The sequence below is a fragment of the Solanum stenotomum genome, chromosome 12 (assembly GCF_019186545.1).
Source record: "Solanum stenotomum isolate F172 chromosome 12, ASM1918654v1, whole genome shotgun sequence".
Classification (NCBI taxonomy): domain Eukaryota; kingdom Viridiplantae; phylum Streptophyta; class Magnoliopsida; order Solanales; family Solanaceae; genus Solanum; species Solanum stenotomum.
This window is the reverse complement of record NC_064293.1, coordinates 31,706,099-31,732,877: the sequence shown is the minus strand read 5'-3', so window position 1 is coordinate 31,732,877 and position 26,779 is coordinate 31,706,099. Positions and strand designations below refer to the sequence as shown.

Genomic DNA, 26,779 nt, shown 5'->3' with positions numbered 1-26,779 from the left:
TATGATAATATTTTTAATTGAAAGTGGATATCCTAATCATTTTTCCTAAAATACTATTTGAAGTGATATTATAGGAGCACTTTTTGAAAATTTATAGTGGTAACTCTATGTCTATGATTTAAAAATTTATAAACATTGATACTAATATTAAGACAAGTAATGCTGATGCGAGAATATTGAAGGAAATGAACAAAAGAGTTATAAAAAATCACATATTTTGAAGGAATAATTTTCAAAAGTTACATATTTAAAAGACACGTTACACAGATTCAAACACAATAAAAAAAAATGTTTTTTTAAGTTATAGTTTAAAAAGATAAGTTAGAATTTAAAATATATCATGATCGTTTAAGTGAACATGTATTCAGAATTGTATTTATCAATTAACCGTGCAATACGCAAGCACGTATACTAGTAATTAGTAATAGTTGATCCATTAACTCTATTGCTTTCAAAAGTCAAACTTTGGTAGTATTTGATGATAGATTTTTAAATATTTTTAACAGGTCATTATTGAATGAAATTTCACCATATTGTTTTGAGAAAATAATGTGACTTTTTGAAAAAATAATTAATTTATATTTATAAGTTGTAAAAATATTAATAATAATAATAAAAAAAACAAATTACGTGGCGAAACACTTTTTGCCGTGTTTTTCTCAACGGGTCCTTTATTTAGCATTGAGCTTTCATGAGCCAAACGCCACAATATCTAGAGAGATTGGGGAAAGCGTTTGTCTAGGGTCACCGTTACTGCAATTTTTCATTCAGCAGTGTGATATTGCCATGGCGGAGGTTCATCCTCGTGCGGGGAAGCGAAAACTGGAAGAGGAGTGTTTAGCGACGGAAGGTCATGGAGTAGAAAAGCCATTTGAGTATGTTATTAAAACTTTCATTGGCAAGGATGGAGAAGAATACTACGATTCTGATGATGATGAGATTAGATATGCAGATGGCGGCAGGATGAGCGTCCGACATCAGAAAGAGTACTACAGGCAGATCCGGGAGAGCGAGGTACGTCGCGTATATATATAAAATAATAATGGTTGTGTCCGGCCAGCGTATCGACAGATGGGAAGAATAACAATTTGGAGTAGTATTTTCTTATTCTACTTGTCCGTTTCTTTTGATTTGTCCTTTTTTTGTTGGTGTGCAATGTAATAGGGTTTTGATATCACTCTAGATTTGGAATTGGGTAAACGTATTTGTGCTTCTTTTATGACACAACGGGGTGAGGAGAAGGACCCATTATTTCTTCAACTCTCCCACAAAGCCATTGAACATTTCAATTCAGAGCATGTAAGTTGGGTGGCCACGTTCTTTTCCGGTTTTTAAAACTAAGTATTTTGTGTAATTGATATTTGGCTTCCTTGCGTTAGAATACACATTACAAATTTGTGGAAATCGTAACTTTGAACACGTCACCTGCTGCTGGTATATGGTGTTATATCACCTTTCTAGCCACAGATTCTGATGATTCCAATGCTTCAAAGACCTTTCAAGCTTTGGTATGGCGTGGAATAAATAAAAAGATAGAAGTGAGATTTTGCAGGCTTAAGAAACTAGGTAAACCTTCTAATATATTCTTCCTTTGTTACTTGCATTGCTTATATATATGTGCTAATCAGTTACCCATACTGTGCATTAAGTTCTTGTTAATTTTTTTGTTTTATTGCCTTTCCAACCAATATCATGCTTTGTTTCCGTATTGTTAGAAATAAAAAAATGCTAATCCAACCAATATCATGCTTTTTTCCCATATTGTTTAATGAGAGAGAGAATGATAAACATTTATTTTGGGGTCTTCATTTTATATAGCAACATGATGTTGGCTGATTAACATGTAAGAACATCCCTGTATTAATAGTTGAGTTAAGTTTGCGATGTAAAAGGCAAAAACTATGTATACATGGTGTTTATAAAGTAGGCTGTGTTAGCTCTCTGTTCCATCATAAGCCTTTGTTTAATTTCTTTCCAAATTGTTGACACAAGAATCAAGGAGCATGTTTGCATGAATCAATACTACGTCTTCAATCACATGCTCTTTGATTTCGCTGATCGGAGTAGGAGAACTCTATAATGGCGGGTTGGCTGAGAACAATTTCCGCTTGTAACTAAGCTTGCTACCTAGGTACTTCGAAGATAAATAAACTGTTGTTGACATTTTCAAACATCACTCATCCAATTCGACCAAGTTCAAATTCAAATGGGAGTCCCCTAATCAAAATGCCAATTAGTAATAAGTATTAAAGGCAAGTGATCATGATCTTTCGCTCATCAAAGACTTACTAAATCGACATCATTCTTCTTGTAGAATTTCTTCAATCACCCCTTGTTACCTGCACTCTACAATCTCGTATCTCGTTTCACTTTTTTTTCTTACCTCTTATTGGAGCTAATAGATGCCCTTAATTAGTTTGAGTTTGTCACGACCCAACATCCAGTGACATACTTGACCCCAAGCGTACCTAGCTGGACATATATGCAATTGATGTATATGAGCAGCCACACAACAATTACTGGTAAATAGTACTTAGCAAGTAATGCTAAGGCCGGCAAGGCCGTAGTCAGAGAATCCCATTCTCTAGTAGGACATGAGTTTTCTTTCACATTAATTATGTTATACCTGAAAAAGTCAAATCCCTTTTCATTGCAACTTGTCTTTCTAGAGAGCATGGTCTGCAATTTCTGGTTCAATTGGAGCTGTCAAATTGTTGTTTGTATAGACTGGAGATGATGAGAAACCTGATGCTTTGAATTTACCTTGACAGGTGATAAAAAACCTCTTGATTCTGATATTGATGTCAAAGCTACGCAGTGAGCTTGCCATTTCTTTAAGCTACCAGCGGTTATTATTTGTGGTTTATTATTACAACATGAAAAAGGTGTTGGTATTTGTCATATACTCTTGCAGTTCAATGAATGGTTATTTGTGCTTTTAACTAACATTGAATGGTTATTTGTGTTTTTAACTAACATTATCACTTCCGTGCAATGTTATGCTTCTATTACTTGTTGATCTGAAGAGAACACGTTTATTGTTAGTTGAATAACTCGTTCAACTCTATAAGTGTTGTCATGTTGCATCTTGCAATGCTAGCTGTTGTAGTTTGAATGGCCATCTTAGAACAATTATTGCATGTGCTTTGCACTTTGCCCTCTTTGCCAAGCCAAAAATCAATCAAAGACTATTTAAATATGAAGAACGGTGGTAAAGTAAATACAACTGTCTATTGCATTGGCGAACTTTAGACTAATATGTCTTGAAATATATTTCACCTTTTAGCTATTCATCTTCTTCAACATATGCGTCACAGAGAGCGAAAGTGCTGCATTTGTTAAAGAGAAAGCAGAACTCACCAGATCATTTAAGTCCATTTATGTTGAAAGAAGCCAACCTTGTGCGGTTTGTTCTTATTTCATAAAAGAAATCAAAAAAAGTTATATTCAAAATATCAGTTGTACGTCTTCTCATTTTGATTCCATAGTTGGTAGAAATAAATGGGAATTTCACATGTCAGCTACAGTTTCTAGTGGGAGCATGTAAATTTATTTTTATTATGTCAACTTCAGGCCAAAACCCTGAAATTTTATGAAGGGTGTGCAAAATTTTAGTGAGTGGATTCACATTTATCTTGCTCAACCTAGTGATTTTACCTTAAACAACATAAATAATTTGTTTTTCATCAAATACAATTTGTCTAATTTTTTATCTTCAATTTAAGATCTCAATTATTTTTTTAAAAAAAATCTTGAATTTGAGTTGCGTTTAGTTATAAAAATGCATGACAGATTTTATAAATTGAGATGATAGTTTAAAAATGAATGAGTCAAGTTTTTTAGTGAACACGTATTGCATATTCAAGAAAAGATAACACTAATTTATCGAATTTTACTTGAATATAAAGTTATTTTCAATCTTTGATTTTGTTATTTAACTTTAATGGATGTTAAGTTTCTTTGTGTTTCGATAGAGAATGTGTGAAAATCATAATAAAAATATCCAAATCTTAGTTAGTTCTCTTGATTCACTTATTAAATCATGAAAGAAATTTACCTATAATTCAAAAAAATAATTTTGATTCACTTGTTAAATCATGAAAGAGATTTACCTATAATTCAAAATATAATTATAATGTAAGTCAATTCAAATCTCCCATTATCCTACTAATTAGGAGAGAATGAAAAATATACTGATATATATGTAATTGCACATAAAAAAATTTTCTATTTTTTTGGTAGATACCTCTTAAAATATTATTATATATTTAATATAAATAGATATCTAAACTAAAGTTTCAATTAAATTTAATAATTAATGAGTGTTATCACAAAATGAATGTTATTTATAATTTTTTTAAAATACTTACCTGTGTAAAATAATTAAATAGTGCTATAGAGAGACAAGTAAAAGAATTTAAAAGAAAGTTACTAAAGGACCACAAAAAACTCTTTGAAATTGATTTAAATATGACGTCAAAACACTTTAAAGGAACCAAGAATCAAACCTCTAACCTCTGGAATTGAAGGCAAAGGCATGCTCGTTACCACTGAGCCAAGGGCTCTAATTATTAAAAGGTTGTGCAAACTTAAGTATATATTAACAATTGTATAAAATTGACCTATACGTACGATATAATTTTTTGACGAAGGAAGATTACTTGCACACCCTTCATAATTAGTTGTAGCTCCAGCCCTGGTACAACTTGTATTACTTTTGGAACCATTACTTATTGTTGTGTTCGTCCACATGTTGTTGACTTATATAATATATATAAGAATCACACCATCTCCATATAAAATTTTCTATTCATTTACTTTGGTATCTTATTGAACAAAAATGGTGATATTGTTCCTCCATTGATCAAGAATTTCAATTTTTGGGAAGTATCATGATCGTCTAATGATATAAAGTTTGAGTTCTAACTATATATCTATAAGCATTATTTATAAGACAATTGAAATGGTAGAAGCTATCTTTTCTATTTAGGAAATTGGATATCTTATTATAGGTTTTATCATGTTGTTGGCATTTCTTAATTACTAAAAAAACGTGACCAAGTAAATGATCAGAATGTCACAATACTAATATAGAGTTCCATGGGATATAATTGAAATTTGCTTTGATAAAATGTCATTACAAGATTTTTGGTAATATAAAGAAAGAGAAATAAAATAAAAATAAAAGTCGTCATCAATACCAAATTAAACTAGCCATGGAAGTATAAGAAGAGTGAAATTTGGGCTACGCTACAAATACTAGAGTAATAATCTATACAAAATAAGTAGTCTACCAGCCTTTCTTGTTTTTGCTTCCACTGCTACTAGAATTATCTTTTGGCTTCTTCTCAACTATGACGTCACTAGGCTAGGATCATAAGGAAACATATACACATCGTTAGGATAGCACAATCTATATATATAGCAAATCTCGCTTGACTCTTCCATACCCCAGAATCAACATTGTATGTGTTCTTAATTATAAAATGTTTTATACCATTCATAATCCCGTATCCAACTATAAGTACTGAGTGTGATCCAGCATACGCACGCTTTATCATCCATCCCATGTATACTATACTCCCTTCAATGAAATCAAAACAAAAAATTAAGATTTATATAATACAAGGAAAGTGTAGAGATATTATCACAATTATATATTGTTTTGTGAAAATCGAATGTATAATGAACAAAGTTAGTTACTGTATTACCTTTCCCGTGAAATTTTGAAAGCTTTGAAAGAATTATAGGCTGTCTTCTCAATATTTCCTTTAATTCTTCATCAGTGACCAAATTTTCCTCCTCCACGGTAGTCTGCATTACTATCCTCAGACAGTACGAACACGAGAGATATGTCCAATTCTGTATTTCAATGCCTAAAAAATTTCAAATAAAAATAAGAAACACGCGCGGTGAGTTTCATATAATAATAATAATAATAATGTTGATGCTAAAATATTTTAAAATAAAAAAGAAATATATACCTGTGTGGGGACGGGTGGAATAAAAGCATCCTCCGGCCTAAATCCTATGTTGGGATAATCCTCCTTCGTGCATAAACCGGTGTATTGCGCATACTGAAGTGCATGTAGATGTGATCCTAAAGAACAACCCGCATCATCTTTTTCTTTGCCCTAGCTTGTTCTCATACTGAAAGTCTATTGGTAGATGATCCGCAATCTGTTGTACCGACAATTCAACTGGTGGCCCATTCTTATCTCTCGCAAATGAAGCCGATACGGCTTCAGTAGTGCTATAGGAATAGCACACATCTTTGAAAAAAAATTAAAAACAGAAATATTAATGTTAGGAACACCTTATACCTTTTCTACTATATATTAATTTACAAATACTCCTTTTCTAGGGGCAAAACTTGAAGAATTAAACAGACCTCAGGCCTCAGCCATGGGAAGAGGGAGCTGGGAATCAGAAAATGCATAATCAATTGCTGCCGATCAATGACCTTTACTGAACTACAGAGACCAAACAGTTACTACTACATATGCACCCGTTGCATTCCATATGCTAGATGTATGAGCCAAACACTAAATTATAGAGCTAAGATGACGATGAGTTTTACGGTGGTTACCTTAATTATAGAGAACAAAAAATCGATTCGAGCTAGTAAATGCACTGTACTACTACTACTCATGCTATCATCCAAACACTAAAATAGCAAAAATTCAATGGGCAAATGAAAAAAAAACACTTGAAGAATGAAACAGACCTATCTGTATACGCCGGAGGAAGCCATGTAAATCGGAAAATGAAGGATATCTCAAAATGTGATCGAGTTATTCTGGCGATGATTTTTCCGGTGGTTACCAAAACCCCATATAGTAAAAGCACTATATATTGTACTACTACACAAGCTCCCGTTACCTCTAATGCTAGATCTATAACCGAGAGTAAAATAGAAAAATTCCGAGAGAGTATTTGAAGAGAGATCGATGAGTAGCACAGGAGAAGTAACAAATTATCACTGAGGTGAAGTTTCAGTGGTAGTGCTGATATAGTTTGTAAAAGTTTTTGGTGCAGTACGGAAACGACAGTGCTGCAATGCTAGTTCCTTGCAAATAACACTCATCATTATAGATTTTTTTGCTTCTTCTATGTAATACTTACTCTACTAATATGGTATATTAGACTGAATACTTTTTTTTATCGAATTTATACGATACAGTCATTTGATTTGAGATTTGAACTTTTAAAATTTTAATTGTTAATTTAGATATGAAATATTAAAGTTCTTTTGAAATATAATTTGCATATTTAAAAGTTACTTAAAAATATATATGAAAAACGAAAATTCAAAATCTTATGCAATATTGTATTCAATATAAAACTCGCTTGACTTTCAAAATTCAAAAAATGTTTGATAAATTGGGACGGTGAGAATACTAAGTACTTACATGCATGGCTATAAGGGTTTGAGTGTATGATATATATATATATCAGTACGTATGTGTTAAAGAATGACAAAAGTTTCACATCGGTGGTTAATGAGATGGGTGGACTCCTTATAAGGGTTGGACAATCCTCCTATTGTGAAAATTGGAGGCTGGTAGCTGACAGTCTAAAATAGGAGTATTTGTTAAATTCAAAGTATCAATTAATTTTCATAATTCATTAATTACATATTGATAAGGCAAACACTAAAATCTTTTCTAGTAAAGTTATGAGTATGATCATAATTTATGAACATTTTTTAAATATATATTTTTTTTATAAATATTTGTACCTAAAATTTAGTATGTTTATGATAATAATGATGATTATCACAAATATTTTTAATATTTTATTTTATATATAACACATTTCATACAAGGTACTACTATTACTGTACAATATTTGAGTATGACTATCGTGGAATAACTTATTCACCATGTATATGAGATAATTTATCCCATGACTATAGTATAAATTATGAGATAAGTTATTTCAAACATGACAATCAAATAAGACATTAGAATTTAATAATTGCTCTATTCCAAAATTATTTATTTTTACCCCTCATACCAAATTACACTTTATAGTAATCTTACAAAGAATATAATGCTATAATGAATAACACTGTTGTTATAAGTAGAATATTATTATAAAGAAGTAAAAAAATAATAATATAAAAAATTAATTCTCAAGAAAATTAATATAAAGAGGTTTGACTGTAGTTTGAATCTATATAGCTTAATTTAATCTTAATGATTGCTACCCGTACTCTCTCAATGAAAAGAAAACTTGCGTTTTTTTTTTAATTTAAAAAAGGTATTGTTTCCTTTAATTTTGCATAATTCTAGAAATGCTCGAGACATTTTGCAATTTTCATGTTATATTAAGAAATATTATTGATTTAATTAATCTAGGAATTAGGATAAGTACTTGATTTGAATTTTTTCTTTCCCAACAATTCAACAAAGATAGTCAACTTCCATTTTTTTTTTCATTTCTAAATAGTCTGGATTTTCGAAAATAAAATGAACAGAAAGCCAAAAAAAGAAAAAAAAATATTAAAGAGAAACCCGAAAAAGCAATACAAAGGCTTTTTACAAATGCAAGTCTTTCCTTTTTAAGCTAAACTTGAAAGTACTACTTTTTCTGGTTCACTTTTATCTGTTTATTTTTTAAAAAATACTTTTTTATTTTTATTTTATATATATAAAAAAATTATATTTTGTCCATAACATTAATTATAAGTATTATATTAATTATTATTTATAAAAATTATATAAAACTTAAAATAGATAAGTAAAAATAAACACAAGACTATGATTTAGTTTTTCTTACTTGGAGCATACTATAATTGTAGTGGGTATATTTCTGACACTTTGATATTAATGAAACTATTCTTATTTAAAATTAATTCCGTTGTTTCATTAATTAATAATTAAAAAAAAAGACAACACTTCAAAGTTTCAACTCAAATAAATAGAAAGCCTCCTTCCATTTTTACAGGTCCAATTTATTATTAAAAGTTAAGTAATTAAAAATGAAGAGATGATTTATTATTTTGTGTTTACTTTTGCTATTAAATAATAGTACTATTTGTTTTCTACTTATAATTACTATCTGTGATATAATAAAATTACTCATCTATTTGTTGTTTCTCAAGGATGCACCATTTACTACCAAACCAAACATGAACGGAGAAAGTAATATCAAAATAATTATTTTGAAAGTTAATCATTTGTTCATGTGCAGCATTTCCTTTCCGGGTAGTTGAATGATGATGGAGTTGGATTGTTTTGTGTGGATTTTTTTATATTTCTTAAAAACATTTTCTTGAAAAAAATGTGTGAATGTGATATATATATATATATATATTATGGGCTTACCTTATAAATATACCTTCAATGACTTGATAGTGTCAAAAATTATTTATATTGATGTAGTATAAAACTTAAACTTAACTCTAATACACAATACATACTCCTAAATCATATGCATGCACACGTACACACAAAAATAACACTATTTTAACCCTAAATCCTAATTAGTTTGTTTTAATATATACTTTTAATGTTATTTTAATTAATGAATAAGTCAGAGCAATCATTTTCAGTTTTAAAGAATTCTAACCACTACCATTGTTGTGTAATATCATTTAAAACTGAATGGGAGGAATATACATTACGCACATATTGTTAAATTAGGTCTTGGGCCTAACTCACATCTCAAAATCTAGCTCAAAGAGAGGAGGATTGTCCATGCCTTATAAGGAGTTCACCCATCTCATTAACCACCGATGTGGGACTTTTGTCATTCTTTAACACCCCACCTCACGCCCAGTGCTGCTTAGCATCTGGTGCGTGGGCAATTTTAATTTTGGGGGCCCCAACATCGGGTAAGATGGGCCCTGCTCTGATACCATGTTAAATTAGGTCTTAGGCCTAACTCACACCCCAAAAGCTAGCTCAAAGGGAGGAGGATTGCCCAAGCCTTATAAGGAGTCCACCCATCTCATTAACCACCGATGTGGGACTTTTGTCATTCTTTAACACCCCACCTCACGCCCAATGCTTAGCATCTAGTGCGTGGACAATTTTGATTTTGGAGGCCCCAACATCGGGTGAGGCAGGCCCTACTCTGATACCATGTTAAATTAGGTCTTAGGCCTAACTCACACCCCAAATTCCCTCATTTTTCTTCACTAATTCTTTTGTTTCTCTCACAAAAAGAAAATTCACGGTGGCGTCTTCACTAACTACAGGTGCTAAATCTTTCAACCGCGATGACCGGAGAATACACGTCTCTAGTTCTCACAAGCTTTCATCTTAGTCCAAAGAGTTTTTCGTTCAAACTTGGTCAGTCCAAAATCTCTCACTGAAGAGTTCAAATCGCTTGCATGAGAGTCAAAATTACTAATTTTTCACTAATTTTCGAGAGCCCTAACTTGTCTGGTTCCAGAATCGTTAGTAAGTTATTGTCACTCCCCGAGGCTATCCCAGAACGCGGACACGGGACCTAGGATCACGAGTGACCCCAAGCTAACCCTGCTGGCATATCATAAGCATACTAAGATAAACTAAATCAAATAATAATGTGCGGAAGCTAATACTGAAATGATGGGGAATACCCATATACTGAATCTGAATAAAGAAAACTGAGAGTTTGAGTACAAATGAAAAGTCAAACTCTAACACTAAAACTGAAACTAATTATGTGTGAAAATAAAGCCTCTACTGATTAGAAATGTTGGGACATGCCCTAACTAGATCTAGCAAAACTGAAACTAAAGCTAAAAGCAAGAAAGAAAATTATGTCACTAGTCCTCGAAGAATGAGGACTCACCACTGATGCTGCTGAACTGAAGATCGGGAACCGATCTATGCGTGATCTGATGCTGATGCTGAGGACCTGAACCTACATCACGAGAAGATATAGCGCAAAGTATGTGTCAGTTTTTGAAAGGTACTGAGCATGCAGGACAGAATAAAGCTGAATAATAACATAACTGAACACGCAATAAAGTAATGATATAATCTGAACATGATAAGGATACTGGAAATACTGAACATGGCTAAACTGAATGCAATGATCAAGTTTATAACATGCTGAGACTGAATACTGAACTATACTGATAACATGGTCAATGCAATAGAATCTGACTAAACTGTAAAGGAGCTAATAATAACCGACATAAAATCACATGAGCTAAATGTGGAGTCCGATGTATACGCCTCATCGAGAGGACCCAATATACCCTACCAGAGGTATAGAGGCATGCTGGTGTGATCACTAAAATGATGCCCACAAATGGGACTTACAACTTACGATGCACGTAGTTCTAGGACTTGAGGGTAACTGACCCTAGTCCACTCGGTATTAAGCTTCTCACAATCGATTAAGTAATTAACATTCTATGACTGAAATGTTGTAATACTGGATAACTCAAAATATTGGCATGCAAACTGAGAATGCAACATTAATATACTGATAATGCACATTCAAAAACTGAGGCATATATGTACATAGCCGACCTAACATGTATAATTCATGAACTAAAAGAACTACATAGCTAGGGTTCTGAAATTATCAAAGAATCTACACCAAAAGATACTGAATTCATGATAATCTGACTTGGATCATTCTAGCAGCTAAAACTCAACAATTTCTAACATTCAAGAAATCCCTAGGTTTAAACATGATGTTGAGAATCAAGAATCTGACTGAAATCTAGAGACCTAATGGGCGAAAGGAACCCACTAGTGAAATTCCATATACCTGGTGATGAATTCCATGGAGAAATCTTTCGATTTCGGGGCTGGAACTGACGGAACCTTGTTGTGTTCTTGAACTAGGGTTCTTGACCTCTTTCTCCTCTTACGCTCTAATTTTTCTAAGTTTTGATGAACGATCTGACTTAGGTAAGTTCTAGTTATGTTTATAGGCTAAAACTGACCAAAACTTAGGATTTAAACGACGTAGTTTAGGAGTCCAACATATAGGGAAAAGACCAAACGACCCCTGGCTTAAAAGCTGTCAGGGTCACCGATGGATGGGACCGACATACCGTGGATTGACCGATTGTCCATGTTGTACCCGTCGATCGGCAACTGGGACTGGAACTGGAACTTGGGGGTCTGACTTACGGCCTTGGACCACAAACCGTGGTCTGACCTACGGTTTGTAGGTCCTGGCGCAGGTTGACCCTTAGCTGATTTCCTGGGGGGTTCCGGGACTGAAAGTTTGAGGTTGACCCACGAACCGTGGCCTGACCTACGGTCCGTAGGTCCCGGCGTGGGTGGACCCTTTGCTAGATTTATGGGCTGCTTCTAGGGAGGGCTGCAGGTGACCATCCACGGACCACTAACACGGACCATGGGNCGGGACTGAAAGTTTGAGGTTGACCCACGAACCGTGGCCTGACCTACGGTCCGTAGGTCCCGGCGTGGGTGGACCCTTTGCTAGATTTATGGGCTGCTTCTAGGGAGGGTTGCAGGTGACCATTCACGGACCATGGGTCACCTTACGGTCCGTAGGTGGTGCTCGTCGGTGTCACTTGTAGCTTCTGAAATCTGCAATCTGGTTTGTTTAGGATACGGGGTGTTACAGCTATCTACTGTTTACCCTAATTATCTACAAAATCACTGAAGTGAGTTACGTTATACGAAATCTCTGCTCATTAATATTTGTGTATTAATCTTTAATAACAAAATTTACTACTTATTTTGCCAGATTTGTTCTTGTTGGAATGTATGCGACCACCTATTTCGATGGGACCAGGTCCTCAGCACAGTTGCAATAACTAACAGTAAAATAAGTGCTGAAAGTAAAGATTGAACAAGCAATTTTACGTGGAAATCTCCTTGCTCAAGGGAGTAAAACCACGACCTGGCCTGCTAGGACTTTTCAAACTGTTTCCACTAATCTTCTCCAAGCAAAAGTAAAAGCCAGTTTACAAAATGAGATTAGTCTGCTAATATCCACACTAAGCAATATCTCCTATCACTTAGCTGAGCCAGAGCAAATACAACACTGCCCACTATACAAAACCTTACCGATTAATATAGAATTTTCTAAGCGGATTTCTCAATTTACAACAGCTAGCTTTCTCAATTTACTGGTAGAAAAGGTATTCAAGTTTTGCTTGAAATAAGATAGGGTTACCTTTTCATCAGCATCCTCCTAATCTGACTTTGCCATGAAAGCATTATTAGAGTGCTCAGAATCATCTGAATGACTTGAGAAATTTTCCCATGCAGCTACATCCTTTTTCACTGCCTGGAAAAAGGCTTCTATTCTACTTAGCTTCAGACGGACCAGGTCCCCCTCTTTGTCTTTACTTTCTCCAGGCTTGACATATTCTCCGTGGTCAGCTTTGTTTATAGAGAAGTCTCTAATGGAGTGACCTGGTTGATCACACTTGTAACATACGTTACTAGAGCTTGTAGCACTGTTGTGATTTTTTTTTCTTCATGGTCTCATCTATTTTAGAAATTTCACTTTGTGACACCTTAGAAGCTAGTGATTTATCCCTTTTTGCACCTCCCTTCTGATCAGCATCACCAGTCAGATCTGCCCTCACGTATTCACCTTTGAAAATAAGACCCTTCCCTTTTATATGCATCTCATAAGCTTGAAGATGCTGAAACAGTGCACACAGAGTTATTTCTTCAGGTTCCCTTGTCTTATTGCCAGTCGCAAAATCATTTGTCCAAGATCTGGGAGAAATTTCCAGAATCTTGGAGACTTGTCTGCACAAGGGGACTGGTTCTTCAAGGAGCATGAGCTCATCTGTAATGGTAGAAAACCTTGTGCGCATTTCATGGACAGGTTCACCTTCTTCCATGGTGAAACTTTTGAACTGAGCAGTAAAGAAATCTAGCTTAGATTTCCTTGGTTCTTCCGTGCCCTCATAAATAGTTCTTAGCAGATCCTAAATTTCTTTGGCTGATTCACACGAAGAGATCAGATAGTATTCATCCATTCCAATGCCACACATAAGTAGCTTCTTGGCTTTGTAATTTTTTCGAACTAGTTGTTTGTCAGAGTCATTACACTCTTTTCTAGTTTTGGAAATCACTCTTGTTATCTCTCCAACCTTAACCTCCATGGTTGGGACATAAAAACCTTCACAGATGACCTTCCATACCTCACTGTCCTCCGCCATAAGATAGTTAGTCATTCGAACCTTCCAATATCTATAGAACTAACCATTAAGAAGATGAGGTCTTGTTGAGGACTGACTTCTTTGCTGATTCAGTGGTGACGCCATTCCTCATATGAACTTCTCTCTTGGTGTTAACCAGATAGAAAGCCCAGGCTCTGATACCACTAGTTGGAATGTATGCGTCCACCTATTTCGATAGGACCAGGTCCTCAGCACAGTTGCAATAACTAACAGTAAAGTAAGTGCTGAAAGTAAAGATTGAACAAGCAATTTTACGTGGAAACCTCTTTGCTCAAGGGAGTAAAACCACGACCTGGCCTGCCAGGACTTTTCAAACTGCTTCCACTAATCTTCTCCAAGCAAAAGTAAAAGCCAGTTTACAAAATGAGATTAGTCTGCTAATTTGCAAACTAAGCAATAACTCCTATCACTTAGCTGAGCCAGAGCAAATACAACACTACCCACTATACTAACCCTTACCGATTAATATAGAATTTTCTAAGCGGATACCACACCGCTCACTAAACCACCACCCTTTGGACGATTTAGATTTTGACTAAGCAACAACAATGTTGCCCACCAAATCATCTAACTCTAGAAGACTTAGACTTTTAGAAACCGAAACAAGATCTGAATCCTTTATAGATTAGGATCAGATTTACAATGTAAGCACACAAGACACAAAGCTCTAGGTACAACAAAGACTCTTCTTCACTCTATCAGGTCCCTTTGTTGAGTTGAGCAATGTTTTTCCTTGAAGATGGCCTTCTTTTCAAGCCTATGAATTTTGAGAGAAAATCCAAATTTTGTTTGCCAAATCTTGAGTTTGTGTTTGTAAGAAAGAGATAATATAATGAAAGTGAACACAAACTCCTTGAGCCAATCTCATTGGCTGAATGCCTGCTGTTAGAAAAGTTGTGCACCTGCCGTAGCAGCTTTTCTGACGTATCAACTTTTCTGACAACTGTCTTTTCACCTTTCCATATCGCAGTCTTGCAAGGACCAGGTCCCTTGCAAACTTCTTTATGAGTTCTTGAAAGGTTTGCTGGCTGACTTCTTTCTTTGGAGGAATGAATTAATTATAGTGTTTGTCATGTATAAACTATCAACCATAAAGAATTATTACCCATTGGACAAACACCATCCTCCGTTCTGATTGGTGCAGTACGCTGACGCCTCACCAACCTCTGACACGACAGCTTTACAGTTGTACCCCATTATGGATCTGGACGAGAGAACTCTGCCTGGGACCAGGTCCCTACATTTGTGAGACACTGAAGCATACAATCTCGTCCGCTCTTCCTATTGGTGTAGGACACTGCACTTTTCACCTACCACCTGACATGACAACTTTACAACTGTACTCCATTTGTATCTGGACGAGAGCACTCTGCCAGGGACCAGGTCCCTGCATTTGTGAGGATCATCAAAACACCTAGAATATAATACTTTCCCCCTTTTTGATGATTACACACAAATATTCCTCACACAAAGTTTATTCATTCATTTCTCTGTCAGCAATCCCAATAACAAGAACCTGGTTCCTTGTTAGATCGATAAGTTTGTTAAATCATCAAAACTTCATATCAACTTCGAACAACATCTCATATCAGCTTCGAACTAACAGTTCTTCTTTAGAATGATTGAGTAATCGATGCATTAAATATAAGAATGGTTGAGTAATCGATGTAGTAAATTCGTTCTTTTTTAATTAAAAGGACGAAATGCATTTTTTTAGGATGTAGTAAAAGTGTCCTTTTTCTTTAGGTTCATGTTCTAACCTCATTACAGGTGATAGAGATCACATTTGCTTCAAGTTTATAGTGAAATATTTAAATAACAAGTAGTAAAACTTTGGCATTTACGTATCATTATTTTTTTTAAAGGTTGGTAAATGATGAAACATTTCCAAAAAACAAACAGTAGGGTCGCTAGTTCACTCTATTTGCTAAATTATGTGCTGGAGTATTCGTGTGCTCATTATATATATAAACTAATGCACATGTCATGTATTGATCAATAGCAACTTTTATCTTGAGTGATTTTGAGCCTTTTTGTATTCCGCTATATCATTTGATTACATTTCCACTGGTTGGCAATCTATTTAATATTTTAATGTAGTCGTAGAACAACTATTGCAAAGTCACAATTGTTCCAACAAACATTATCCTAATAGGAAAACTTCTCGTAAACAAATAAAGAAACCCAAATTTCTTCAAAGCTAGCATTAAGATACTAGGCTTCTCGTTGTCAAGAGAAATAACAATGTTGTCAGCGGGGTATGAAATAATACTACCAACAAATACAATGGCATATCCAGCTAAACAAGTTACACTGAGCTGCTGAGTTCTTGAACACTCTTCCCTCCTTTTTTGGATTAATTTCTTATAGAGAAAATTCACTGTATGTGTAGCACCCTAGAAAATTTTGAGCTAAGCCTCGAACCGTTCTTTATAGTGAGTGAAATTTTTGCAAGGAATTTAAAATTTCTTGACTATTAAGGTCACTAGATGTTGCATCTTGAGTTCCAAGAAGAGCCTAAGAGAAAAACATTCAAGTCATTCCTAGTTTTTCTTAAGGTTTGGGTCAATTTCAAACGACCATAACTCCTAGTACAGGATGAATTAGGTGAGCTACAAGATAGAAAATTAAATCCCTTCGAGTCCTCTTTCCAACGCCACTGAGTTTGCTCAATTTCGAGCTCTGAGTAAAAAGTTATAACGGATTTACTAACGTCACGCAAACCTGGCAGCAGCTTTGCAATAGCTCCGTGACGCGGAGCCAATACTGACCTCACTGCCTGGTGAAAAATAATTTCGACTCCCAGCTCGTTTTATTTATTTCTTTAAGGGTATTTTAGTCCTAAGAACCCTTTCAAGGTCAACTAAATTGCCCTAAACGAGTAGAAAATCAGGTTTCAAATCAAACTCTCTCATTCACTCCAAAGAATCTACGCCCAAGAAAATCAAGAAAAGCTAAGGCTAGGGTTCTTCTTTCCAGATTTTTCCTTCAAGTTCTTTAAGAAGATGTTCTTTCAAGTAAGTAAGCTTCCTTAGTATTGGGTTTGTTCACCCACACGCCAATCATGTTAATTTCAGCTTTAAATTCGTTCTAAAAGTTGAAGCTTTGATGTTCTTGCTATGTAATCTTGAATTTGCTTTCATTTTTGAATTGGGTTGAGATTGAGGAGTTCTTGAGGTTAATGTGTCGATTTATAGAGTGGTTAGAGTTAGATTCTAGTGTACATGTGCTGGGTATCTAAATCTAAAGGGAGATTGACAAAACGAATCGAATTTAGGCGAATTGGGGCTGGGAAACGAAGAAGGAGAAAGTCGAGTGCGATCTGGCACGCAAGTCTGCGTCGTGGACTTGCTTCCCCAGTGAGCTAAAAGTTGCTCCGCGTTGCGGTTAGGACGCAGACCCCTCTGTCTCAAAATTTAATTTCGCGAGTATTATTTTAAACCATCTCCGCGTAGCGGGCTTGTTTCAAGAAGGTGATTTCGTGACTTTTCTCATGTTTAGCTATTAACAATCATTCCTAAACATCATGAGACCTTTCCTATCACAAATCACAACCTTGAATCCATAATTCAAATTCAAGGTAGAGTTAAAAGTTAAGTCTTGAGAGTTCTTTCGAACATTTTGAGAAAGTCCCTTTTAGTCCTTTTGATGAGTCTTCTACAAATTCTATAACTTGTTACAAGACTCGAGCAAGTGAGTATGAGTGAGAAGAATGTATTCATGAGTCCACTTTATCATTACAAGATCCTTCATGNCAAAGATATAAGTTGGAAATAACTTACCCAATGAATTCCTTGCGAAAACCCACTTGAAATCACCTATATTTGAGCTCTCAAAGTCTAAAAATGGAGAAATGGATATTTTTCAAGTTGGGGGAAAATGGCTACTGTTTTTGGCTTTAAAAATAAGAAAAAAGACTGCTATTGCAGCTGAAACACAACAATAACACCAAAGTTTAAGTCCCCGTTGGACCCTCGGGATTCGTTCGGAATCTCGTGCACACAAACTAAATATGTACCCCCACTAAATTCGACGTTCCGGACTCAATGGAACTGTCGGAATTTGAATTCGAGGACTCCTTGACCCGAAATTCAATAAGATGCCAAGAAACTAGTTTAACATCCGATAAAAATTTGAAACTCAAACGGAGCGTCTAAAAATTCAACCAAGACTCATTCTAGACTTAGAATCGCCTCCCGAAACCAACGGTACTCTCAAAATTTCAATCCGAGCCTCGGAACCTCATATGTTGACCAAAGTCAACTCTTTATCACAATTTCACAACTTTAGCAACTTAGGACCTCAATTCTTCGTTTCAACTCCGTAACTTCACACAGACCCGTTTCGACATTCTAAAACTGCCGGAATCGACGGAAATCCGATCCGAGTCCCGAAACTCTAAATAACTCGAAAAAGCATTTTTTAACCAACTTTAACTCATAAAAACTCAACTTCTCAAAAACTCAACTTTTTACCAACTTTTCCTCAAACTAACTTTACAACCACAAAACATGGGACTCGGGGCAACTACCGAAAGGGCAAAATAGTCATTTCCACGAAAAATTACCAAAATGATATTTCGGGTCATTACAACTTGCTCCCCCAGTGAGCTAAAAGTTGCTCCGCGTCGCGGTTAGGACGCAGACTCCTCTGTCTCAAAATTTAATTTCGCGAGTATTATTTTAAACCATCTCCGCGTAGCGGACTTGTTTCAAGACGGTGTTTTCGTGACTTTTCTCATGTTTAGCTATTAACAATCATTCCTAAACATCATGAGACCTTTCCTATCACAAATCACAACCTTGAATCCATAATTCAAATTCAAGGTAGAGTTAAAAGTTAAGTCTTGAGAGTTCTTTCGAACATTTTGAGAAAGTCCCTTTTAGTCCTTTTGATGAGTCTTCTACAAATTCTATAACTTGTTACAAGACTCGAGCAAGTGAGTATAAGTGAGAAGAATGTATTCATGAGTCCACTTTATCATTACAAGATCCTTCATGAACCATAACTCTTGAATTCATAATTCACATTCAAAAGAGAGTTAAGAGTAGAGTTCAAGAAAACCTTTGAGTTCAATTGTGAATCCTTGAGATAAACTATCGATTTGAACTAAGTTTTGAGAAAGTAATTCAGAGAATGAGAAGAGTCGAATACCTGAGTTCCTTATTGATATTTTGACCCTTGAGTCAAGTCGTCCATGCCCATAACTTCCGCATGAACTCCATCAGTTTAGTATCTTTGAAAGGAGTAGTATCTTTAAGTTCTAAGTCTTGAGTATCGAGTCCTAACCCTTCTGAGATTATAATCCTAATCATGGGACTATTGCATGTTACCCATGAAGTCTTTGAGTTGAATTGTTCATGACCATAATTCCGCATGAACCCTATAAGTCGAGCAGTCTTGAGATGAGAAGTATCTTTGAGTCCTTGAGTTGAGTAATTCATGCTCATAATTCCGCATGAACCCTCTGAGTTGAGCATTCTTGAAATTAGTGGTATAATTGAAGTTCTTGAGTTGTAAGTATTTGAGTTCTATCTATGGTTATTGAAAACCTTGTATTGAGTCGTTCACGTCCATAATTCGATATGAACCACATTTTAAAAAGTCTTTTACAAATGTTTATTATTGAAAACCTTGCATTGAGTCGTTCACGTCCATAATCGACAAGAACCACATTTTAAAAAGTCTTTTACAAATGTTTAAACTTTTTTTAAAGACTTAAGCTTTGAAGTTGAGTAAAGAGTAAAAGTAAAGTTCATTTTTTTTCAAAGAAGTATATGGGAACTAAGTATTTCCAAGAAGTTTGAAAATGTTTTCACATTTTGAGAAAGAAAAGGGAACATCGATTCCAAGAGAGCTTTTAAGCTAAGTTTTGAGTAATTATCTCAAATCAAAGAAAGAAGTTGTTTTAAAAACATATGAGCTAAGTATATTTTTGGGAGTAGTATTGAGCACCGATATGGGGATGCGAGTTCATATTAACTCAAGTCTCCATAAACCATGTAGCCATCATAAGTATTAATGGGTCATACTTTTTAGATGATCACATAAATTAAGCTAGTGGATCCACTAAGTTAAGTGTTCTATATGACGGCAAAGTATAGGACAGTTCTAGCAGCGTGGGCAAGACGTTGTATCACCACTTAGGCTCATAGTGGTGGTTCTCGGTTAGAGAAACTCTCACATAAACTATATTACTTTATTATATAAGTAAAATTGAGTTTGTTATTGCATTTTCTTTATCGAACTAAGTTGTTTTTACTGTTTTACAGTTTTCCAAATATATTGCATCTTTTATTATTGCTTTATATTGAGTTGAGTATCTTATCCTTGAGTACTTCTGAGTTGAGTAAGTTTGAATAGTTTTGAGTATTCCTTGAGTTGAGTAAGTTTGAAAAGAGGTAAGTATGTTTCCTTTTTTATCAAGTTTCAAGCTTATGTTTATGCTTTAGAATTCCTTTTACATGCTCGTACATTCCACGTACTGAGCCTCCTTTGTTTCAGAGGATTTCATTTACTTTTCAGTTTAGTCAGGATGTCGTGGGTCTTGTCCCGACTTCCATCTTTAACAGTTAGAGGCTTCATAGATAGTCAGTATAGTTGAGAAGTTTGTATTATTCATTTATTTTATTAAATGTTTTAAAGACTTTAAGTGTCTATGTTATGGCGAGTTGAATATATTATTTTTATTCTAAGTTGTTCATTTGAGTTAAAGTTTTGAAAAGTTGAGTTTTTTGAATTTTATTCAGTTTTAAGCTTTTGCATACTTAAGTTAGTCTTTCGCTTGTAGTCAGTCAGGATGAGGGTTCGCTTGGGGACCAGCAATGGTTCTTGAGTGTCGGCCATGTCCAGGGTGTAGACTCGGATCGTGACAGTATGCTCAAAGGTTGAGAACATAACTATTGAGAATGATATATTATGACCCAGTAGCGGAATAAGCCCCCTGTATATATGGAGGGCTTCTGATGCATATATTCTTGGAAAGTCATTGTAAGACTCTAGTTTCTACAATAGTTCAGCTACTCTGTCAATTTTCGAGTTAGTTATAGCTCTTCTAAATATGAAATTCCATCCTTACTGGTCTCAAACTTGTTGAATCTTGGTGTGGTGTTGGAGATTTATAGCGTAGAGGTCAGGAAAGATGTCCTGCAACCTATCCTGCTCTATCTATTTGTCTTCCCAAAATTTAGTCTTCAAGAGGGATATTAATATTGACAATATGAATTCTGATCATAATATAGCAACTGAAATGGATAAAAGGAATGTTCATCAAGAATATCCTATTGTGAACAGGAGGTAATTCCGAGATTCATTTTTACGTTGTTCAATTTTTATATTGTACATAATCTTATGTGATTAATTTTATGTTGGGGGATGTTAATATTGACAACTTAAATGGATAAAAAGGGATGTACACCAATACTATCCTATTGTGAACTGGTGGTGATCCCGAGATTCATTTTTATATTATTCTGTCTTTTCAATAATTGTGTTAATTTCCTTTTATGTATTGCAGATTTGGATAAAAAAAATCATTCTCAATCTCCAGAGTTTCCTTGATCTAACTTCTTCCATCTATTAAGTGAAGAATATATCCTTTCGAAGGAGGACAAGCTAATCCCAAAAGAGCTTGGAAGCTCATCAGCGAAATTTAACTGTCGAGATAGCTCCTTTTTATAGTCTCGAGTGTTCCCTTGATCCAACTCCTTCCATCTATTCAATGAGGAATCTCCTTTCGAATAAGGACAAGCTTCTTCACTTGCGCTGCTTATTTCATTCTGATAGAGTACGTTATTCTTTGTAGGTACACTTTTCCTATTCTTTATAGTTCAAGATTTGATAGAAGTCAATATTCCAGTGCTGCTTAGCTATCATAATTACAAGATAAAAGGTAATCTAACTTTTAATCATTATGTCTAGCTTTTGTAGCTTTAGTACAAAATATTTTCAAGTTGAGAAACAAAAAAGTAAATCAACAAAAAAGTTTTTAACTCCTATAATTAAGGAAGTTAGTTTTTCAAATTTTTTTAAATCTCAAACTCAACTTTATTTAATCGTCTATTTAAAAAAATATCAACGCAATTTACAGAAACATAAAGATATATTTGATTGTAATTTTATGAATTACTTTATTTTACCAATCAACAATAATTAGTTTATTAAAAAACCGATTGCCTACTTTTAAGAAATGAAATATATATATCTATTAATTAACCCATTAAAAAAAGGTTACACCAACTTTTAAGGAATGAATTTTTTAAAATTCTTTAAATAACTTATTAACAGATTGTGATTACTATTAAGATAAGAAACTGTATTATTAATGCTCTAACGTGTATTAATTATCATATAATCGACAATAATTAATCAAATAATATTAAATGGAATTTTATTAGAAACTGTAATAATACATATGCATAAATTATACAATAATTAAAGTTGTGATTACATAATGTATACATAAAAAAATATGTATATACAAAAAATATTCATAAAAATAGACGTGTAAATTTTATTGATATATACAGTAATTGATACATGTATACATAAACTTTATATTGTATACATAATAATATTACCATCGATTAGATGTATTACTATAATGAATACAAGAATGATATTAATATGATACATATATAAATTAAATTTTATTCGTTAATTGTACATGTGATTTTGTTTATGTATACGGTAACTGCACTATGTATACATTAGTTCGTATTTATCTATGTATTCAGTGATTTGTATTTACATCATAAATTTGTATACTTTCTTACCCATGAAATTGAGAACAAAAATTTCAAAAAACTATAACCTGAATTTTCCCCAAAAAAAGTTTTAAAAACTTTAGTTCCACATATCACGAAATTTCAAAATTAATGGGGCAAGAAATGCTACATAATTATATATTAAAAGAAATTATTGGAAGGATCAATCGATAAACATACAGTTATTTCTGATTTGCATAGACAGAGTGAATTAAGGAGAATAAGAGAAAATTTAGAAGAGAAGCAAATATACATATGAAAATGAATTTAGAAAGAAAACAAAAAAAGGTTGAATAACCTAAATTTTCGCAAAAACAAAATTGAAAAAACTTCACTTTCACAAATAATGAAATTCAACAATTAATTGGACAAGAACAAGATTATATATAAAGATGATTTTTAGAAGTATCCATGAAAAAACATATTGTCATATCTGATTTTCATAAACAGATTGAATTAAGGAGAAGAATTGAAAATTAGGGAGAGAATCAAATATACGTATGAAAAGAATTCTAGAAAGAGAAAAAGGAGACAAAAAGGGAAAGAACTGTATTTTAAAACGTTGATAAAATAAATTAAAAAAGAGATAAAATAGGGATAACAAAACAATAAATTTTTTCTTTTCAAGAAAAAAACAAGCAGCAATCAAACGTGTGTTTGAGAAAAATAAGGAGAACAAAAATACATTTTTAAGAAAAAGAAAAATAACTATTCAATGCCAAATAAATAAAAAAAAAGTCTTTTTCTTGCTAAAAAATTAAAAGTGGGCTATTTATCGCTAATTTAGTCTATAGTAGGGGTGTGCATTCGGTTTAGTTTTGCCCTATTCTATTTGGATTTTTTGGTTTTTGGTTTTGTAAAAGTGTAACCCAATTCGATCCAAAATAAATTTGGTTTGGTTTGGTTTTCCTCTATTCGGTTTGGTTATTAGGTTATGTCAATAATCAATAACATAACCAAAGTAATAATATTTAATACCTTAAATATACTTTCTAATATAAATCATAAGTAAAACTGAAACACAAAACTTATAAGTATACCTTTTATAGATGTAATTCAAACATAAAAATCATGAAAGACAATAACCAAAAAGGGACAAAAGTGGTTAACTCCAACTTAATTCTGTAAATATTATATGTATAATATTCGATTTTTTTCAGTTTTTCGATTTTTATCTTTAAAACTCGAAACCAAACCAAAAAACCAAACAAAGTAATTTATTAATCTAAAATCAATCCGAAAAACTAAAAAATCAATTCAAATAAAAATTTGATTTGATTTGGTTATTCTGTTTAATCCGAATAATGCACACCCCTAGTCTATAGGGTATTATGTTGTGCCATTTTGTCAAAAAAAAAAACAAATTATATGGGAAACACTTTTTTCCATGTTTTTTTCCCACGGTCCTTTATTTAGCATTGGGCTTTCATGGGCCAAACGCGACTATCTACAGATTGGGGAAATCGCTTGTCTAGGGGTCACCGGTAAAGCAATTTTTCATTGAGCAGTGTGATATTGCGATGACGGAGGTTCCTCGTCGTGAGGGGAAGCGAAAACTGGAAGGGGAGAGTGTAGAAAAGCCTTTTCAGTATGTTATTAAAACCTTCATTGGTGAAGATGGAGAAGAATACTACGATTCTGACGATGATGAGATTAGGTATGCAGACGGCGGCAGGGTGAGCGTCCGACTTCAGAAAGAGTATAACAGGCAGATCCGGGAGAGCGAGGTACGTTTACATAAATAATGGTTGTTTCCGGCCAGCGTAACAAGCTAGGGTTTCTTTTGATTTGTCCTTTTTTGTTGGTGTGCAATGTAATAGGGTTTTGATATCACTCTGGATTTGGAATTGGGTACTTCTTTTAGTGCTTATTTTAGTACACATCGGGGTAAGGAAAACAAAATCCCAATTTTTCTTGACCTCGCCCAGAAAGCCATTGAACATTTCAATTCAGAGCATGTAAGTGTTTATTACCTGCCACATTCTTTTCCGTTTTTTAGAGAAATAAAAATATTGATATTTGGCTTCCTTGGTTTAGAATACAAATTACAAATTTGTGAAAAACGTAACTGTGAACACGTCAACTGCTGCTGGTATATGGTGTTATATCACCTTTCTAGCCACTGATACTGATGATCCCAATGCTCCTTCAAGCTTTGGCATGGTGGGGAGTCGATGAAAAGACAGAAGTGAGTTTTTGCAGGCTTAAGAAACAAGGTAAACCTTCTAATACATTCTTCCTTTGTTACTTACATTATTGCCATGGGCTAATCAGTCACCCCTACTATGCATATTAAGTTATGGTTAATTTGTTTGTTTTGTTGCCACTCCAACCAATATCATGCTTTGTTTCTGTATTTGTTAAAACCTCAAAATGCTAATCCAATCAATATCATGCTTTGTTTAGTATTGTTAAATGAGAGAATGATAAAGATGCATTTTGAGGTCTTCATTTTATTTAGCAACATGATGTTGACTAATTTTAGACTTTTAAGAGCATCCTTTGCCTTTATGGTTGAGTAAAGTTTGCAATGTAAAAGGCAAAAGCCATGTATACATGGTGTTTATAATTTGTTTGTTTTGTTGTCACTTCAACCAATGTCATGCTTTGTTTCCGTACTGTTAAAAATAAAAAATGCACCTCAATATAATCTTAAATAGGTGACTGGAACTGTCAAATTGTTGTCTCTATAGAATAGAGATGATGAGAAATCTCTCTGATGCTTTGCATTTGTTTTGGACCAACCTTGGCAGGTGATAAAAAACCTCTTGATTCTGATGTTGATGTCAAAGCTATGCAGTGAGCTTGTCATCTCTTTAAGCTACCAGTTCAATGAAGGGTTATTTGTGCTTTTAACTAAGATGGGTAAAAAAGTGTTCTGATGTTATGCTTCTATTATATTTGATGTCTGTATCTATGTACTAGTTAGTATTAAAACACTTCCAGTACACCCATATTCTCAGTTTTTATTATCACTTCTGGTACTGGCAGAGGCAATTATCATATCTTATGTCTTAGTTATCACTTCCCGTACTGGCAAAGGCATACATGATACAACCAACCTTCGTTTCAATTTTTGTGTCTTAGTTACTACGAGTTGTCAAAAGATATTTTCAAGAATAAATCTTATTTGTGAGAGGGTATACCATTCATTGAGCAAAAAGTACTGACTATGATTCTGATTTACTCCATAAAGTACTAGATCAACACAAGAATTGAGATTTGATGATGGCCGAATTGAACTTTTGAATGCCATATCCTCCCCCTTCTACAATGAAGAATGTATCAAAAGAGTTATTAAATGTTTCAAAATGCTCTACTGGATATGATTTGTAACTTGAATCACAAGTACCATATGCATTATGCACACCTAGCTAAGATGTTCATATTGTAATCATTTGTCTCCATAGAATTGCAGTATCACAAAGATAAAACCTAGGACTTGTATAAAAAAAAATGATAATGTTAAGTCGTATGAATAATTTATGGATGTGGTAGAACTCTCGAATTGTGACAAACTATATGGACTGTTATCTATAGCGTTAACCATATCTGGATCACTGTACAACTTAATCCATATTTGTGTCGGGCTTTTAAATTTTAAAACCTAAATCAAATTAATTTCGGGTTTTCAACCTTGACTACTTTTGGATTTCTCGGATGCTCGAATTTTTTCTGTAAAATATTCAATAAATTGTATAATTAACTTGTGCTTCAAATACTTCTTTAGTCCTACTAAAATACAATTATATAAAGTGTTTTTTATAGAAAATAACACAAAATATTATATGAGTGATGACACTAAAATAATCAATAAAAATTAATAATGAAATCGCATAAAACAAATATTGCAAATAAATAAGTCATAATAAAAATTATCATA

At 33.7% G+C, this 26,779-nt stretch overlaps 1 protein-coding gene across 2 annotated transcripts; it reads left to right on the top strand.

Annotated features, from left to right (window-relative positions):
• The first annotated feature begins 722 nt into the window (after positions 1-722).
• Positions 723-25,823, top strand: LOC125848379 (multicystatin). 2 transcript variants are annotated; one of them, XM_049528234.1, is made up of 4 exons: positions 723-1,014; positions 1,165-1,299; positions 1,380-1,566; positions 25,650-25,823. In XM_049528234.1, the coding sequence occupies exons 1-4, from the start codon at positions 787-789 to the stop codon at positions 25,697-25,699; spliced, it is 600 nt and encodes a 199-aa protein (XP_049384191.1). In that variant the 5' UTR covers positions 723-786; the 3' UTR covers positions 25,700-25,823. The 2 variants fall into 2 exon arrangements, with proteins under 2 accessions (XP_049384191.1, XP_049384190.1); XM_049528233.1 differs by lacking the exon at positions 25,650-25,823 and adding an exon at positions 2,772-2,950.
• Positions 25,824-26,779: the final 956 nt, after the last annotated feature.